The sequence below is a fragment of the Azolla caroliniana genome, unplaced genomic scaffold, assembly GCF_043228905.1.
Source record: "Azolla caroliniana isolate FFs.n. ecotype wild unplaced genomic scaffold, voAzoCaro1.0.p SCAF_7, whole genome shotgun sequence".
In the NCBI taxonomy this organism is placed as follows: domain Eukaryota; kingdom Viridiplantae; phylum Streptophyta; class Polypodiopsida; order Salviniales; family Salviniaceae; genus Azolla; species Azolla caroliniana.
Window position 1 is genome coordinate 5,724,051 of NW_028230442.1, and position 17,118 is coordinate 5,741,168.

Here is a 17,118-nt window from a genome sequence, read left to right on the forward strand (position 1 = left end):
GGGACTGACACAACAGAATATGACATATACGTTTGGAATAGTACGTAATATACTCGAATGCATTGGCAAACATTCTTTTCCCCATACGAATGCGTATGTTATAAAAAAACATTCTTTATGTGTGTGTTTTTTTTTCCACTTTTTGCCTTAACTTTCTCACTTTAAAAAAAAACAAATTTACCTTATCGTATATAATATATATAATGGATACAAAAGTATGGTATATTTACCATACTCCGTTGGTGTTTACCATTCTCGAATTATTAGAACCATTCTCGAATGCGAATGTACGTATGGTTGATACTATGCATATAACATTATGATGGTTGGTGCTAGCCTTCTAAAGAGAATAAAGAAGAATCTATGTATGGCCAAATTAGTGAGAGCTTTAGCAATACGAAAGCTCATATATACTTTTCGGCTTAATTCCTATGAAAATTGTGGGGTTTTCACACATTACCCCCCCCCCCCCCCCCCAAGAGAAAAGGTGGGAGGCATGATTGCACACTTTGCTACTCTCGCGGAGAGGAGGCTTATCATTAGTTTTACCCCCTGAAGAATGCTTCTTTTGGTTATGTTGAAGAGGATTGGAGAGCTTTTCTTGGAGCTTTGAAAGCCATAAGGGAATGTATTACATGTATGTATGTATCTACATATATAAGAGTTGAAATCAAAGAAGCTCTTAATGTTGTTGGATGGACGATCCAACAACTAGATATGACTTCTACCAAGTTTGACTACTTGAGGCTCATATAGAGGTTGTTCCTATGGGTAAGGCTGAGATGAAAATATCTCTTTTCAAGTATTTGCTCATTAACTACTTACTCTGTGGAACCTCCTCCACCCTAATATGTATTTTCATCATAATTAATTAATTTACGATCATAATATCCCTTTGATGTTCCCTTGCATTTTTGCTACATCATGTTAATGCAACTCTTTCTTTGCATTTATCCATTTGTTAATCGCTCATGATGAGATATGTCTATGGTAGAATTAGTGTAGCAAACTCACAATTTTGGATGCCAGGTCTATGGTGCTTTATTACATGTTTTTTGTGTGCTTGAATTATGCCACCAATTGGTTTTTTTTATCACTAATATATTATATATGGGATATTTTTGTTGAATGATTAGAGTGCAAATTCAGACATTTTCACCTCATGAACCCTCATGTTTGTATAATCAATGTCATCTAACCATTTGAGTGAATGAATGCATATAGTTAAACATAAAATTTTCTACATGCCTTCTTCTTGTTTTCCAAAAAACAAACTACTTCAATTAGTTAAGGCGATGTACATAGGATAATATACAACTCATATCTTACAAGCCAACTTGCATGTTGAAAAGAAAACAACACGTGTAAAGGAAACAACAAAAAAACTCCAAAACACCACATTATTCGATGAGCATAGCATTACTCGATCGCATACCCTCCACGTGAGCCTCATACAACCCAAATTCAACATAGACATCCTCCACTCTCTTCTCATGGCAGCACCCATCTATATGTTAGGTACACTTGGAGGGAACAACCACCGTGGCGGTTGATAATTCCACTTCATTTTGCCATCCACCATCTGCAGCATCGAAGAACCGCTCCATTTCAGAAGGAACCGAGCTCTAGCTTCTTCACTTACGTCTGAGGGCCCTTGAAGGCTTTCAAACTCTCCTTGTAACATAGAAATAAGATTAATTAACCAGATTATCATTAAACTCTCAGCCGGTGGGGTTTGCTTACTTGAGAAAGTCTCCTTGCACCTAGATACCCACACTTGCCAAACTGTAATGCCAACCACTAATAATCATATGTTCACATAGCTCAATTTCCAGGTATACTCGGAGGGAAAATTCACTCTTTTTATGCGTAATATGTAAGTTAATGACATTCTTATGAGCATCCTTCTCTTGTTTCCGAAGCTATTTGTAATGAAGTTCTAGAAAATAGTCATTATATTGAATGTGGACAACTTAACCAAATAAATCCCCAAAGTAGTGATGCCACAAGGTTCTAAAACCTTAGGGATTATTTAAATGGATGTTTTTTGTGGTTTCCTAACAAGCAACAAACTCAAGTTCTTTTTATTGAGCTTCATGCAACCTTGGGATTTCAAAAACAAGTCATTGTTATTTGAACCATATATTGCCATTAGCATAGGTGTACAATGCTTGCTTTAGCAATCCAAAAAGACTGACCTATGTTCAAATAAAATAGAATTATATACTTAAAAGTTAAAGGTATCATCAAGTAGCTTACAAAGACTAGTATGAATGCGACAATTGGTCTACTTTTTTAATATATTAGGATTTAGTTCCAACCGAAACAATATCTTCATTTGGAAGAAGCTTAATATCATTTGCTAAGGATTGAACGATCCCCAAGGGACCCACACTTTTCGGCTAGGAAAGTAAAACCATCAACAAACACGCACGCACGCACAACCAAATTATCCCTTGCATTAACAAACACCAATGGGCGGGTCGGTTCAGTTTGGTTTGAGAATTTCAAACCCAAATCGTTAAAAAAAAATTGAAACTTAAACCAAACCAAATCAAACCATGGAACCGTTTTAACCAAACAATTACAGAAAATCCAAGCTCAAACCAAACAGTTTTAGAGATTTTTAAACCGTTTAAACCACGATTTCATGGTTTGGTTTCAGTTTTCGAGTTAGGTCAACATTACAAATTACAAAATTTAATATTTTAAAGATTTTTCTTAGAATGTCAAAATTAGGCTTAAAAAGAAAAAGGTTGTTCAAAAACATATTTAAGAAGATAATTAAGTGTCAGCCCTAAACCGTTAAATTGGAAACCATTAAGCCGAACCAAACCAAAACCGTTGAAACAGTTAAGCTATTAAGACACAGTTTTGTGGTTCGGTTTAGTTTGCTACCTTGCATCATCTCATCATCCATTATTAAAGCCTAATATTATGTTATGTCAAGCCATGGCATGAAAATGTGTGAAACCCATCAATGTTGTTATACCAAAGGAAACAAATACGAAAATACATAATTATTAAAAAAATATCTAGAAAGTCCATAAAGACTTCATTATCAAGTTTGTGTTAAACGATCAACCCAACCGCAAGAAAACAAATATAAAAACTATATCATTATGTTTTTTTGGAAAAAAAAAACTATAGCATTATAATATAAAGTATAAAAAGTTGGTAACATTCCGACAAAACTAATTGATGACTTTTTACTGAGTTCCATCAAACTTATCAATTCGACAAACTTGATAGGAAAATGTAGAGTCAGCAAAAGATAAACCTTGCGATTGTTGATATGGACATTTTGTATCCATACATACTGTGACAATCATGAAACATTGTGTAACTTAATCCTTTTCTGCTACTTCATGAAATTTGTGTGAGGCTCGTTTGAAGCTAGTATATCTTCGATTCTCGACATGATTTATATTACATTGGATGTAACCGAGAATAAAATATATCAAGCGACTACCCATGACCAATCATCATATGCAAGAGAATTTTCCTTCTCGCAATCTGGCCATTGTCAACGTAAAGGTACATTAATACGGGTGGCAAGATGAGCCGTCCATATATATATATGTACTAAAGCACCACCTCGTCTTCTGAGTGACTCAGATAAGTATATAATTTGATGTGGCCAGAGATGGCATGAAAATTGATATTAGACGGGGGGGGGGGGGGGGGGGGGGGGCATCTATACAAGAAAGAAAATAGGGGATAAAATTAGTCGACCACTGTCGTGTCAAAAACCCTAGAGATCGAAGCAAGTGGTATGCTCAGCTCAGCTCACGAAAATCTCACCAAATCAGCGGCCAGAAAAGAGACAAAATCCGATCCGATTGACGACTACTCTGATGGCTCCTGCTTCGACATATCCATCGCTTGTTAAAATTTGCTGGTCCACGAGATCTCCCACTTTGCAGCATGGCATATGCTTGTTTCATTGTTTCCGACTCACATTGCACTCGTGGAGCCGTGGTGTGCAGTGCGTACGGTCAATAATTTGTCCGGCACGATGGCCCACCAGCATGGACAAGTGTGAAACCGAACACATCTCTAGGCACTAGTGTGAATGAACCCAAGAGATTATCACTCAGACCTCACCATAGCTGAACAACCTCACCTTTTAGGTACACCCCCTAACCCTAACCCTAACCCTAACCCTAATCCTGTAAATTTCTGCATATCCTACCCCCAAATTCTAGCCGTCTCTCTGTCTGCCGTGAGCCCTCGCTAAATACTCTTCTAAACCCTAACTCTCAACCTTACTCCGACCTTCTGCTCCCTAGATCCTAACCCGAAATCTTCGTCAAAAACCCCCAGAGCTCTGTTCAAGAACCCCATTTCTTAGCTCCCTGTCGAAGGCCTGCCCGTCTTAACTCCTGTGTCACACACCTCTAACCCTAATCCTACTAACCCGCGTTTAAAAACCCTAACCTTTGGTCCAGACGATCCTCTGTTTTTGAACCCAAAATCTAACCCTAACTCCATGGATATGCACCCGTCTGGTTTCCCTGGCTTGGTAGGTCCTGAGGGGGGATCAGGGTTCAACCATTTCGATATCTCTTCGCATTTCCGCATCCTCCCAAACACAAGCTCCAGTGATAGCAATCACTCAGCTCAAGACTCCCTGTCTCTGCGATCAATGCTTCAACCTCCACATCTCCAAGCATGTCGTTCGTCCCCACATCCGCCATCTCCATCCTCTTCTTCTCAACCATCTTCTTCTTCTTCGTCCATTTCGTCGTCGACAATTACTTCTTCCTTGACCATGCAACCTCTTCGTCTGGCTGAAGAGATCTGCCATGGAAGTGGTAGTAGGAATGGGAGCCCTCGCTTGTCTTCCCCTCCTTCTCCTTCTCCTTCCCCCTTTCTTCCTTCTTTGCTCACTTCGTCACCTGGTTTTGCAACATCTTCCAAATCCGCGGCTTCTGCAGGTTCTCCCCCATCAGTTCGTCTTCCAAGTCAAGAGCGTGATTCAGATCCCGTCTTCCTCGAGGAAATATAATCGAATTGAGGTCAGAATTCTTGCTTTCGATTCTCTCTTTTCTGTTTTTAAGGTAGCCATTCTCATAGGCATGGTGTATCTTTTTTCGGTGAAACCACACAGATGTATTAATTGTATGTAAAATCCACTTTAGTCTCCTCTACCTGCCTAGTATATGTAGGGAGAGGGACGGACCTGTAAAGCTAATATAAAACCTGGTATAATATGGATTTTCACTCGAGGAAATGATCCCTACATGCTCTTAACATCCAAAAATTCCACATAAGAATGCCTTTCATCGTCCACATAAGAAAAGCATTACGCACATTCCAATTGTCTTGCATGCACTCCCCAATATCGGTAAAGTTGGAATGATATCTCCAGCTCGTCATTTGGACCAACAGATGGTATATCTCTCTTGGGTGGTCTTTGTGCCTATGTGAATGTGTATGGATTTATAGCTGGTATGCTCATATGGATGTATGTCTGTACGGTACGTAGGTCTGCTATATTTAATTTCACACATGTATGGTGGATGTATGTATCTATGTATTGCATACATTTGTTAAGAGTATGTGCATACATACATGAAACTCTCTATGGGAATGGTGGGTATATGAATATGGTGTATGTCTGCTATACATATACATGAATTTACATGATTAATTATGTGCATAACATACATACATACATACATATATGAGCTATCTATGTATGAACCCACATGCCCCATTCACACATGCACATGTGTGTGCTCATGCTAACATTATGTATATAAAACGCAAAATGGTGTCCACACAAACTTCACATATGATCCATTTCATGTAATTCAGTTGGTACTGTAGTGTTTATATGTATCTATGTTTTCTTAATATACATGTGTGCATATATATATCTTTGTTTTATTTTGTTGTGCGCAGTCGATGTTTGTATGCGAATATGTATAATTTTTTGTTACACAGTGAATGAATGCATGTATGAGGTATGTAATCACATGCTATGATGTACTCTAAATCCATCATATTGATGATACAGGTTCCTGTCAATGTTTGATGCTGTTCAGGGGTTGGCGTGTCTCCTCTACAGACACAAATGTGTACATATATTCTCTTTAAATAGGGTCTTTTTTTTATTAGTATTAGTTTGTCATGTGTTTTTTTATTATGGCAGAAAGAGGTGATATCAACACCTTTTACATTATCCTAAATGCATCAAGTTTTTCTTACCACCAAGAAAATGCATCGATTTGTATAGAGTTTTTCATCAACTTCTGTATAGAGATATTTGTCGACAACCAGCAAAAATGCGCTTTGTACAGACCTTATTGTCGCCAGCCCGACTCAACCTATCTTATGTTTTGGATATTTATGATTAAGAGGTTTTTTGTAATAGTAATGTTTGGAAATGTGTCTTTGTTCCTTGACTATCATTTTTTTTATCTGCCTTGCAAAAATGATTGGATTAGTTATGTAGGAATTAACATGAGAAATGGTAGAATGTTTTCACCAAAGCAGGAGATATGCCTAAATGAGCTAGGCCAAAGTGCTAACAAAAGAGGGAGAAAATTTGTGATGGGTGTTGGCAATATTAGTATATGATTTTAGTATAGCCGCAATGGATATACTTCATGTTCTTGCGATTCTCTGTCAATACAATGATGTAAGTCAGTATAGTTGCAATGAATAATTCAATGCCCATGAGTAACGATCATTGGCAACTTTCTTGTCTGTTTCTTTATTTTATTGTACGAATATTCTTACCAATCATCAGCCTTTATGGTTTATTATGGTGCAGGGGCTGATGACTCTTTTCACATGCCTTGGAATTCCCTCTCCCTCTACGTCTCATGTCACGATTGGTCTTTTGTGGATGTTAAGAAGATAAATTATTATGTCGTGAATTGTCAAAGTCTCTGTTTTTTGTTTTGCTCAACATTGGGAAACAATTATTTGATGATATTGCCATATTGTGGCTCAAAAGATCCTGACAGAGTCCATTAATTTGACTTCTGAAGTCTACGTTCTGAATTCTTTCCATTGTCTACTTCATGATGTGAAGTATAATGTAATTTAATATAACCAGTTTGCCAAGTGATTGGATACTTGCTAATCGTATTGCAATTAGAACACAGGATTGAAGGCAGGTTGCAGTTTGATTTACATTAGGTTGAAAACTTATACCAAAGGATGTATACTGTAACTTCTTCATAAGCTGGACATTAATTAATTCAAGAAAAAAATTCAAAACATCTAGAGAATTAAAAATCAATTTTTTAGAAACTTTTGTATAGCTGGAAATGCCTCTTGTTAAGATAATTCATATTCTTGCTATGTTTCTAAGACTTCCCCTCATTTGTATTGTAGAAAATCAGCCAATTCAATGTTCTAAAACTATTTTTGGAATGACTAAAGCATTATGAGTTTGGGCCATGGAGAATTTATGATTGCTAATACTCTTATCAATCAACCGTTTCACATACATGTGCCACGTGAAACGTGGCCTTAATGCACCCTCCAAATGAGCTTTAATCATCTCTATATATGTGCTAAATGCAATGGAGAAGCTTGAACACATTCGTCGTGCCCTTGACAACTTGTATGCAACAAAAGATAGGGAGAATGTGAACACTAAAGGTTATAATTCTATCAATTTGAGTATAACAGATTTTGTACCAGAAAAAGAAGATGATGGCAGCTAATGCGCTGAAAGGGCTGATGGAGGAGTAATATAAACACACAGCAGAAAACTATATGTAGTTTGGGCACATATGCATGAAACGTACCACATATCATTGGATGTTAAATGGGAGAGATAGAAAAAACCAGCACCCCTGCAAACAAATGGGAATTTGGACAATAAAAATCCCTACATTATGAATGAATGAAGCAAATGTAACTGTCGCCAATTAGAGATCTGTACTTATGAAATGAGACACAACAATCTTATAGTACCAGTGCTAAAGGTGGATAGTATCCATGTATGCTTATGTTAATTGATTATGAATGAAATATGAATGATATATATATATATACTTGAACCCAATTCACATGATTAGATACTTGAGTTTGATTCTACACCTCATCTCAAACTTCTCCCTAGTTTGTTTTAGCACTTCAGTCATGGGGAGGCACTCTAAAGGCATCAAGTACTTCTATGCATTTCTTTCTACTTTTACTTTTACTCTCTCACACATGTTTTCCTATTTTAACTTTTACTCTTTCATCGCTCCTTTCTTCTATGGACATGAGATCACAACCATATGTTCCATGATTTCATCTCCCTATCTACAGCTTACATGACAAGAGCTTGAATAGGAAGGACCAGCTATGCACCCTCAATTATAGATTTGATATTTGGACTTTTGATGTATTGCTTTTGTTGAACTCAATCTGATCTCATGATCGATCTCCATAGGTGTCAAACATGGATTCACCTCCAGTTCCAATCTTCTCATAATACAATGTGAACCTAACCTTTGTATAAAGACATGGTATGGCCATCAATCAAGGCATTTCTTTGCATTTAATAATGGGGAAAAACAAGGTGCACCAGAGCCATGGGGGCTCTTACTTTTGGAGCAATGTTATTCAGTCTCATGATTTCAATACTTTTTGCACACTCATGCATGCCAGAAGCTGTGTAAATATTGGCCATACAAATATATGCAGTTATGTTAGTATTATCTAGTTGTATTGCCTTTTCAAAGGCAAATTTCCCGAGTCTCACATTTGCCCATTTTTGGCATGCACCCAACAAAGCACCCCATATTGGAAGATAATCAGAAGATGGCATATTCTTTATGACTTTCATTGCCTTGTCGAAGTGTCCTGCTCGACCAAAAAGATCAACCATACAAGCATGATGCTCAAAGTCTGGTGCAACATTATAGTTTTGGCTTATAATTGCATAGTACATTTGACCTTCAGACACTAAACCAGAGTGACAACATGCATTCAACACACAGAGATAGGTAACTGAATCTGGAGGAAACCCCTTGCCTAACATCCTTTTGAAGCAATCTATTGCTTCTATACCATGACCTTGTTGTGCATATCCCGAGATTAAAGCATTCCAAGTGCCAATAGTCTTAACATGAAGTTCATCAAAGACTTCTTGTGCTTTTGTAAGTACACCACATTTAGCATACATATCCACCAAAGCAGTATGAAGGACCAAATCTTTTGCCAAAAGCCCCTCACTCATAATCTGAACATGAATCTGTTTTCCTTTCTCTATGGCACCTGTGCTTCCACAGGCCTTCAAGAAGCAAGTGAAAGTGATTGCATTCGGAAAGAAACCCTCACCGTTAATGCTTCCAAGGCACTTCAAAGTTTCTTCATCACCTCCTGGTTGACTACATCCTGAGATTAATGAATTCCAAGAGACTATGTCTCGTATGGGAAGATCATCAAAGACTCGTTTTGCTTTTTCAATTGCCCCACACTTGGCGTACATGTCCACCAAAGCATTGCCTAACACAATCTGCTTATTCAGTATTCCCTTACTTAGAATCTCAGTATGGATCAATTTTCCTTTGTCGAGTGACCTGATGCTGGAACAAGCCTTCAAGATCGAGATACATGTGATGGCATTTGCAAAGATGCCCTCATTTTGCATCTGTACATAACAATACAATGCATCTTGACCGTGCCCCTGTTGGGCATATCCTGAGATTACTGTGGACCAAGAAACTATATTCCTCGCAGGCAGTTCGTCAAGGACTTCTTGTGCCTTTGCAAGATCACCACATTTTGCATACATATCCACTAAAGCATTACCAAGCACAATATCTCCTCCCAGAATCCCCTTACTGACAATGTCTTCATGAAATTTTCTTCCCTTTTCAACTTCTCTTATGCTTCCACAAGCTTTCAAGATGCAACTATAAGTGAAAGCATTTGGAGAAAAGCCAGCTTGTTGCATACATGTAAAACAGTCCAATGCTTCCTCACAATACCCATGCTGGACATATCCTGATATTAATGCTGACCAAGAAACTACATTCTTTGTAGACAGCTTTTCATGTACTTGTTGTGCTCTTAGCAACAAACCACATTTAGCATACATATCCACAAGTGCAGCACCAAGCATGACATTTCCTTCCAACAAGTCTTTAGCGATAATCTCTTCATGAATTTTTACACCCTTCTCAACAGCTTGTATACTACCACATGCCTTCAATGCACAAATGTAAGTGATCGTGTTTGGACAGAAGCCTCTCCATTGCATCTCTTCAAAACAACGAAGTGCATCCTCACCATGCCCCTTCTGAGCATAGCCTGAGATTCGTACATTCCAAGAGACTAAATGTACATCTTCAATTGGAAACTCATATAGAATTTTCTGCGTTTTTGCAAGAGCACCAAACCTGGCATACATATTCACTGAATTGCGTCCTACATAAGGGCTCTTCTAAATAAACCGTCTTCTTAGAATATCAACATGGATTCTAGAATCTTTATTCATATATTTTCCTTCAAATATTAGCATGCATTTTAGCAGCTTTACTCACATCCTCTGCTTCGAACATCAGGACGCATTCTAGTACCATTACTCAGATTTTGGTTTCGATACAAACCTTCGGTGAAGCGACAACACTTATAATTTCTCTGGTGGATATGGTGGAAACCCTCTTGTTTTCTAAAAGAGAACTCTCCATGTTTCAATATGATGTCTTGCAAATCTTGAAACAAACTCTTCATGTTTCAAGATAATCCCTTGGAAATCTAGAAACAAACCCTCCTAGCTCCGTCTACATCGTAAAAAGAAACGACCTTCATTGTGGGGATAGTAAAAATCCTTTAGGCCCTTGGAATTGTCGTATGCTTCCATTTCATTTAGAGTAATAGATGAAAATTTACCCTAATTTTTTTTTTTCTGATAATATTTAAATAAGTTAGTGAACCTTTTGTATAGAAAATCATTGAATATCAAAGGGTGAAGACTTCACTAACTTTGCGAATTCAAAATAAATTGAGAAAGCCCACTCAACCACAGCATTTAGCTTTGCCTAACATTTCTAAATAATATCAATAAGAGAAATGTTAGTACCTTAGAGGAAACCTTGTTTCCAACACAATGCTCTCCATAATATCTGGACCCTGAATCATCATAATCTTCATCTACATCTTGAAACAAGAACTCCTAAGCTCCACTTACATTAGTAAATGGCAAGTAACTTCCTTGTTGAGATGGTTAAAAGTCCTTCTTGTTTGCCAACACATGGGTGTCCACATTTCAATAACTCATCTTGGAATCATCATGCTCTTCCATTTAACATCTTGAAACAATCTCTCCATATATTACATGTAAATCATTAAACGAAATAACCTTGGAACTATTTCACCTTGGAATAATCATGATTGATTCATTACTCTTCCACATATTAGAAACAGAGATTACCTCCATATTTCACAGCACATATTTCCATTTGCAGCTTGAAGGAAGCTCTCAAATTCCGTTTTCATAAGGAAAAAGGTATTTTAACTCCCTGGTGGATATATGGTGAAAATTGTTTTGCTTCCAATATCGCACTCTATTCGGAAATCGGCATGATATACATTCATCCATTCACACCACTGAAAAAAATCTATCCAAGTAGTTCAATTTACATCATAAGAAAACGAGAAGAAAGTTACTTCTCTTGCTGATATATACTTCTATTTCCAGTATCTTACATTTGGAATCATCATAACTCATGGAAAGAAAACTTGAAAAAAAGACAAATCTCCGTAAGGCTTCCTTCCTTTTCCTTTTAGTCATTAAAATACCTTGGGAAACATCACATTCTGGACCATATTTACGGTGTAGTTTCTGTGAGGTTTCTGCCATTGGCATCGCCAGTTGTTTTCATCAGGCAGCAGGAGCAGAGCAGCAAGCAGAATATTATTATTTTACTCATTGTTTTTTTTCAGAAAATACCCAGAATACCGCTGAGGTTTCAGTAAATTATGAGAATACCCTTCATATTAACATTTACCACATAACACCATCTCTCATCTGGCATCTTTATTCTCAATAAGTCTATGCTTCTTACCAATGCTAAGTAATAATTGAATTCTTCGAGTGCACAAAGTTAGTATAGACGAAAAGCCGAGCAAATTGATTGTGTTCTTAATCGTGCTTTGATGAAATTGATTAACTTAAATGAGCCCCCATTCGTAGGGGCTCAGTTAAGTTAATCTGTTTAGATGTAACAATACCCCGAGTTACGTGAAACATACCATTCTGACTCATTATGCACTTATACTGTAACAAGGATAACTAGAAAGATTAATCAACATAATATTTTGCTACGAATCGACGCCATTAGTCATGCTTTTAATACTTTGATTAAGAAAATTAATCACATTATGGATTAAAGGAGTTGATTAGAAAGATTACTCTAACTATTGTTATTACTACTATTTGTTATGGGCCACCATTCCCTAATTAGCCATCCGTTACCATTGTTGCTAGTCTTAGTAATGTTGACATGAATTAATGAAATTAGGGTACTTTGGTAAATTAAAAATTTGAAGGTTGTTCTCATAATGTGTTAGAATGTTAATGTTGTTTGGGAGTCTTTTTATTGGTGTTTCAATGGTTAGATGCATAAGCTTGACTTCATGAAACAAAATTTCTCACTTTCACTTTGAAGTAAGATTAGGTGTTAGGTCATTGACGGATGCCTCGTTGACTATATGCATGTTTTTCCCAAAAATGTTCATGAGATGACATTGGAGTATGCTTTCCCCACATTGTGAACAATTATCTATGATCTGTGTTTTGTGCACACACTTCTCTTTTGGTCATGATGTGCACCCTCAATTTAAATTTTCATTACTAAATATTTTGAACATTGAGTCTATTATCAACTCGACACAGACTGCATGAAACTGTTTCACCATGGGCCCATGGGTTATAGTAGACCTGGCAACGGTTCGGTTCGGTTACCGAGTACTACTAGACCTATTAGGATAATGATAATAAAATCAATCCATAAAAGTATGGTGTATAACACCACCATCCCTTTCTCTTTGTTGGAGTTCTATCTCCCTACCAAGGTTGCAATGCAAGACTAGACCATCATATACCCTCTAGTCATGACATGGGTAGGAGTGGTTAGAAATCATGCCCTTACATCACCAATGATGGAAACAACAATTTACAAATTGGTCACCAAGAAGACTAGATGTGATTTTAGCAATGACATCGGTCTCAGAACTAGACATTCAACGGTTGTAAGTACTTCAGTACCTTCATTGATGATTATTCACAACATACCCGTATATGCCTGATGAAGACAAGAACTGAAGTCTTCTCTCACTTTCTCATTTTAAATAGTCATTTGGAAAATGAGATGAATCACAAGGTTCTATGCTTACAATCCGATGGTGGCCAAGAATACTTCTTAGATGAATTCACTTCCTATTTTGAAGAGAAAGGGATTCATCGTAAATTCTCTTGCTGGTACATGCCAAAACAAAATGGTGTTGTCGATTGGAAAATCGCATGATTCTTTAGATGGCCCACGCCACGCTGCAAGAGAAGAACATGCCAAAAATGTATGGATAGAGGCAACTATCATGGTTGTGTATCTTGTTAGTCACTACACAATTTAGGGTGCCCACAACATGACCCCTCATGAGAAGTATTTTGGGAGAAATCCTAACCTTTCATTCATGAAGGTTTTCAACAACATTACATAATATCCACGTACCCAACGAGGAGAGGAAAAAACTTGAACTAAAGTTGGAGAAGGTGATCCTCGTTGGGTGCTCTTTAGAGTGTTTTAACCTTGTCATGATAGTCGTGGATAAGCCGAGATGTAGTATTTGATGAAGCAACATTGTGATATGCCTTCACATTAGTAACCCTTGTTGTGCTTGTGTCAGGAATAGTCCTAAAGCAGAGATGGAATTAGTACTAAGAAGAGTAGTACTATTAGTACTAAGAGGACGGGAGATTCTCGAGAGAGGAAGTGAGAAGAGGAGAGAGAGAGAGATAGCGAGGATGAGAGAGAGAGAGAAAGATGATGACAACAGCTAATAAATTATGTGAAAAGATAAGTACAAAGCGGCTGAGAGGCTTAAGACTGGCGTTGAACCAATTTGGTTCAACATAATGCCTAGTGCCTTCTTTTATAGTGTTGTCAAGAGTAATCATGAAACTTCTAGAATGTTCCAGAGAAATCTGGAATATACATTACTTTCTTATAATAAAACATAAATGAAAATAATATCCTATGAATTACAATAGATGGTGTGATGGTTAAGAGCTCGACCCATATACCATAAGGTCATGGGTTTGAGTCTTGCCATATCATGACAGCTTGAGACTAAGCAAATCTAATGCATTGTTGGATAAGTGATGGTGGTGTTGAGGACTGAAGCAGATTTTTATGAGGGGATGAGGACAACACATTCACTCTATTTTTGTTTGTATAGAATTTTGGTGGTAAACAAAGAGATGGTTGATGTGGAAAATGAAGCACATTTTCTATTTTTGTAAAGGATGAGTGACAATGGTGTCAGGGGAACAAGCAGAATTTAATGAGGGGATCATGAGAGTAGTGTCATTATGTTTTTTGGTATGTACAGAACTTCGCTAGTCTACAACGAGATGGTTCATCATGTGGACTTTGGTGGTAATCGACGACATGTTGGATGGGGAAAAGGAGACATATTCTCTCTGTTTGATAAGGATGAGTGATAACGTTGTCGAGGGCTGAAGCATACTTTCATGAGGGGACAAGGACAATAGAATCATTTTCTTTTCTAGTTTATGAATGTTGGTGTGGAGTTGGAAGCATATTCTTGTCGGTCGACGAAAGTACATGCTTTGAAGATCGGAGATTTTAATGCTATCAACAACCCTTTACAATTGTTTCTTTGAAAACACTTAGTACACACCAACACATTGGAATACATTGTTCGACTCTAGGCATTGGAAGTCATTGGCAAAGTTTTCACACATTCCTGGATTTCTAAAGCTGGTTGATTTTGTAGGCATGTTTGTGTGAAAGGTTGAGGCGTGCTTTTGAAAAGCTGGCTATTTTGCTAGTTTGTTTTTTCTGGAGGTTGGACTATTCATCGTGTTCATTTGGAGAAGGATATGGCTTCATTGTATTTTCTTTGTCTCTAAAGATTGACTACGTGTCTTTCTTACTTATCTTTACCTACAAAGATTGACTACGGTCATATGTAATATTGGACTATTTTGTAGTAAGGCCTTTGGCCACTGTAATTCTAATAACAATGGAGGATATATTTTCAAGAAAAGAGAGAGAGAGAGAGGTCAAGGGCCATTATGGGTAGAGACTCAAAAGAGGGTCTATGCTCACTCCGGCTAACTCGACCTCAAGTAGCTTCAAGCAATAAGACTATTGCTCTACAAGAAGAAACTTTTGATGTTTTTGCATAAATGCACGTCCGTGTGTTACTGAGGGGGAGTAAAAGGGACTTGAACTAAGGAAGATGCAATGTCATTGGAGTGTTCTTGCAGTGGCTTTGTCGTGATGTTATGTGTCCAGGACTTGAACCAAAGAGGATGGGGTGAGAACTTGAATTCTTGTGTTGAGAGGGTTTTTCTTAGTGCTTTTTGACTATGTCATCCATCATACATAAGATTTATCTATGAAAAAATTAATATTCAATAAATGTTACCCTCTATTTGAGACGTTATTAATATAACGTTGATTTCTCTATAGGTGTAAGGTTCAAATCTCGCCTACACACTTATTAGTTTTCTCCTTATCCAGATGTTGGCGAAGGAGAACATTCGAGGTAGAGAATGTTTGAGGATGAGGAGAATGTTCGAGGAGTAGAATGTTGCACGATGAGAATGTTCAACAAGGAGAATATTGGAGAAGGAGAATGTTGGTAGGAGGACAATGTTCGAGGTGGAGAATGTTAGACTAGGAGGAGAATGTTTTAGTTGAAGAATGAAGAATGATTGAGGAGGAGAATGTTGGATGAGGAGAATGTTTGAGGTGGAGAATGTTAGACAAGGAGAATGTTTTAGTTGAAGAATGAAGAATGATTGAGGAGGAGAATGTTGGATGAGGAGAATGTTTGAGGTGGAGAGTGGTGGACGAGGAGATTGTTTGGTGGAGAGTGTTGAACAAGGGGACTGCTCATGGATTAATGGGCGCTCACATAATGAATGGGCACTTGTGTAATGAGTAGTTGCTCATGGAATTCCCTCATTTAATTCCTTCTATGGAATCCCCTTTAACAGTGTTTTCAATATTCTCTCCCGACGACACAACAAGATTAATGAAGTTTAAGACAAACCATTTTCATTATAAAGAATATTAGATTAAGAATAAAATCCTTAGTGTCTTGGTTACAACGAGATAACCAATTTAATATAGGGTTTGAAGAAACAAGATTAGGAAAAAATTAGGGTTAATGACAAAGAAAAGAACAATTTTCTTGAGTTTTGGCAAGGCCGGGCTGGAATCACTGACTACATTGCATTTTGTTGATGTAGGATCCAAATATCTTGTTTTGACTTCCAAGTTGTGGAATTCCACCTCTCTTGCTCCTTTACCCGGAATGAGTTGTCCTAAACCAAACCTAAACTAGAGAAAGAAGAAGTTTGAGAAGAAATGGCCCAATATCCACTCTTCCACTAAACTCTGAGATCCCTAAGAAACATTAGAATAAGAAAAGAGATTACCTAGAGGAGGAAGAAGAGTTCCTCTCTCCACTAAGACGAAACTATCAAAAACTAATAAACTCCAAAAAACTTGAGACCCCCAAAAACCAACCCTCATTTTGTCTCCCGCCCCTCCCATTTTATAACGAGAGGAGAGAGAGGCCCACCTACCACAATAAAAATGCCCACAACGCTACATGTTGAATTTATCATACAAGTTTGCAATGATAATGTGTAAGTCCATCTCAACATCCCTCACTCGAAATATGAAGGTAAGTGCAGACTCGACGAATTAGCTACTTGTTCATCACCCAAGTAGACCTCAACTACTCAATTGAGCTATAGAGGTGAAAGGTTCAAATATTGCTTGTCATAAATATATATTTGTGGCTCTTTTGGCCTATGTATTCATATGCTATGAGTCTCTTTGTCCTCCTTTGGGAAAATATGTAGAATGAGTATTGTTCTCAACCACTTGTTAGTCA

The 17,118-nt window shown here is 37.5% G+C and overlaps 1 protein-coding gene across 1 annotated transcript; it reads right to left on the reverse strand.

The window, feature by feature from the left end:
• Positions 1-8,385: 8,385 nt before the first annotated feature.
• Positions 8,386-10,369, reverse strand: LOC147861680 (pentatricopeptide repeat-containing protein At2g03380, mitochondrial-like). The gene is made up of 3 exons (XM_087322425.1): positions 9,190-10,369; positions 8,561-9,108; positions 8,386-8,463 (listed from the first exon to the last, which is right to left on the reverse strand). The coding sequence occupies exons 1-3, from the start codon at positions 10,367-10,369 to the stop codon at positions 8,386-8,388; spliced, it is 1,806 nt and encodes a 601-aa protein (XP_087178551.1).
• Between the last annotated feature and the right edge of the window lie 6,749 nt (positions 10,370-17,118).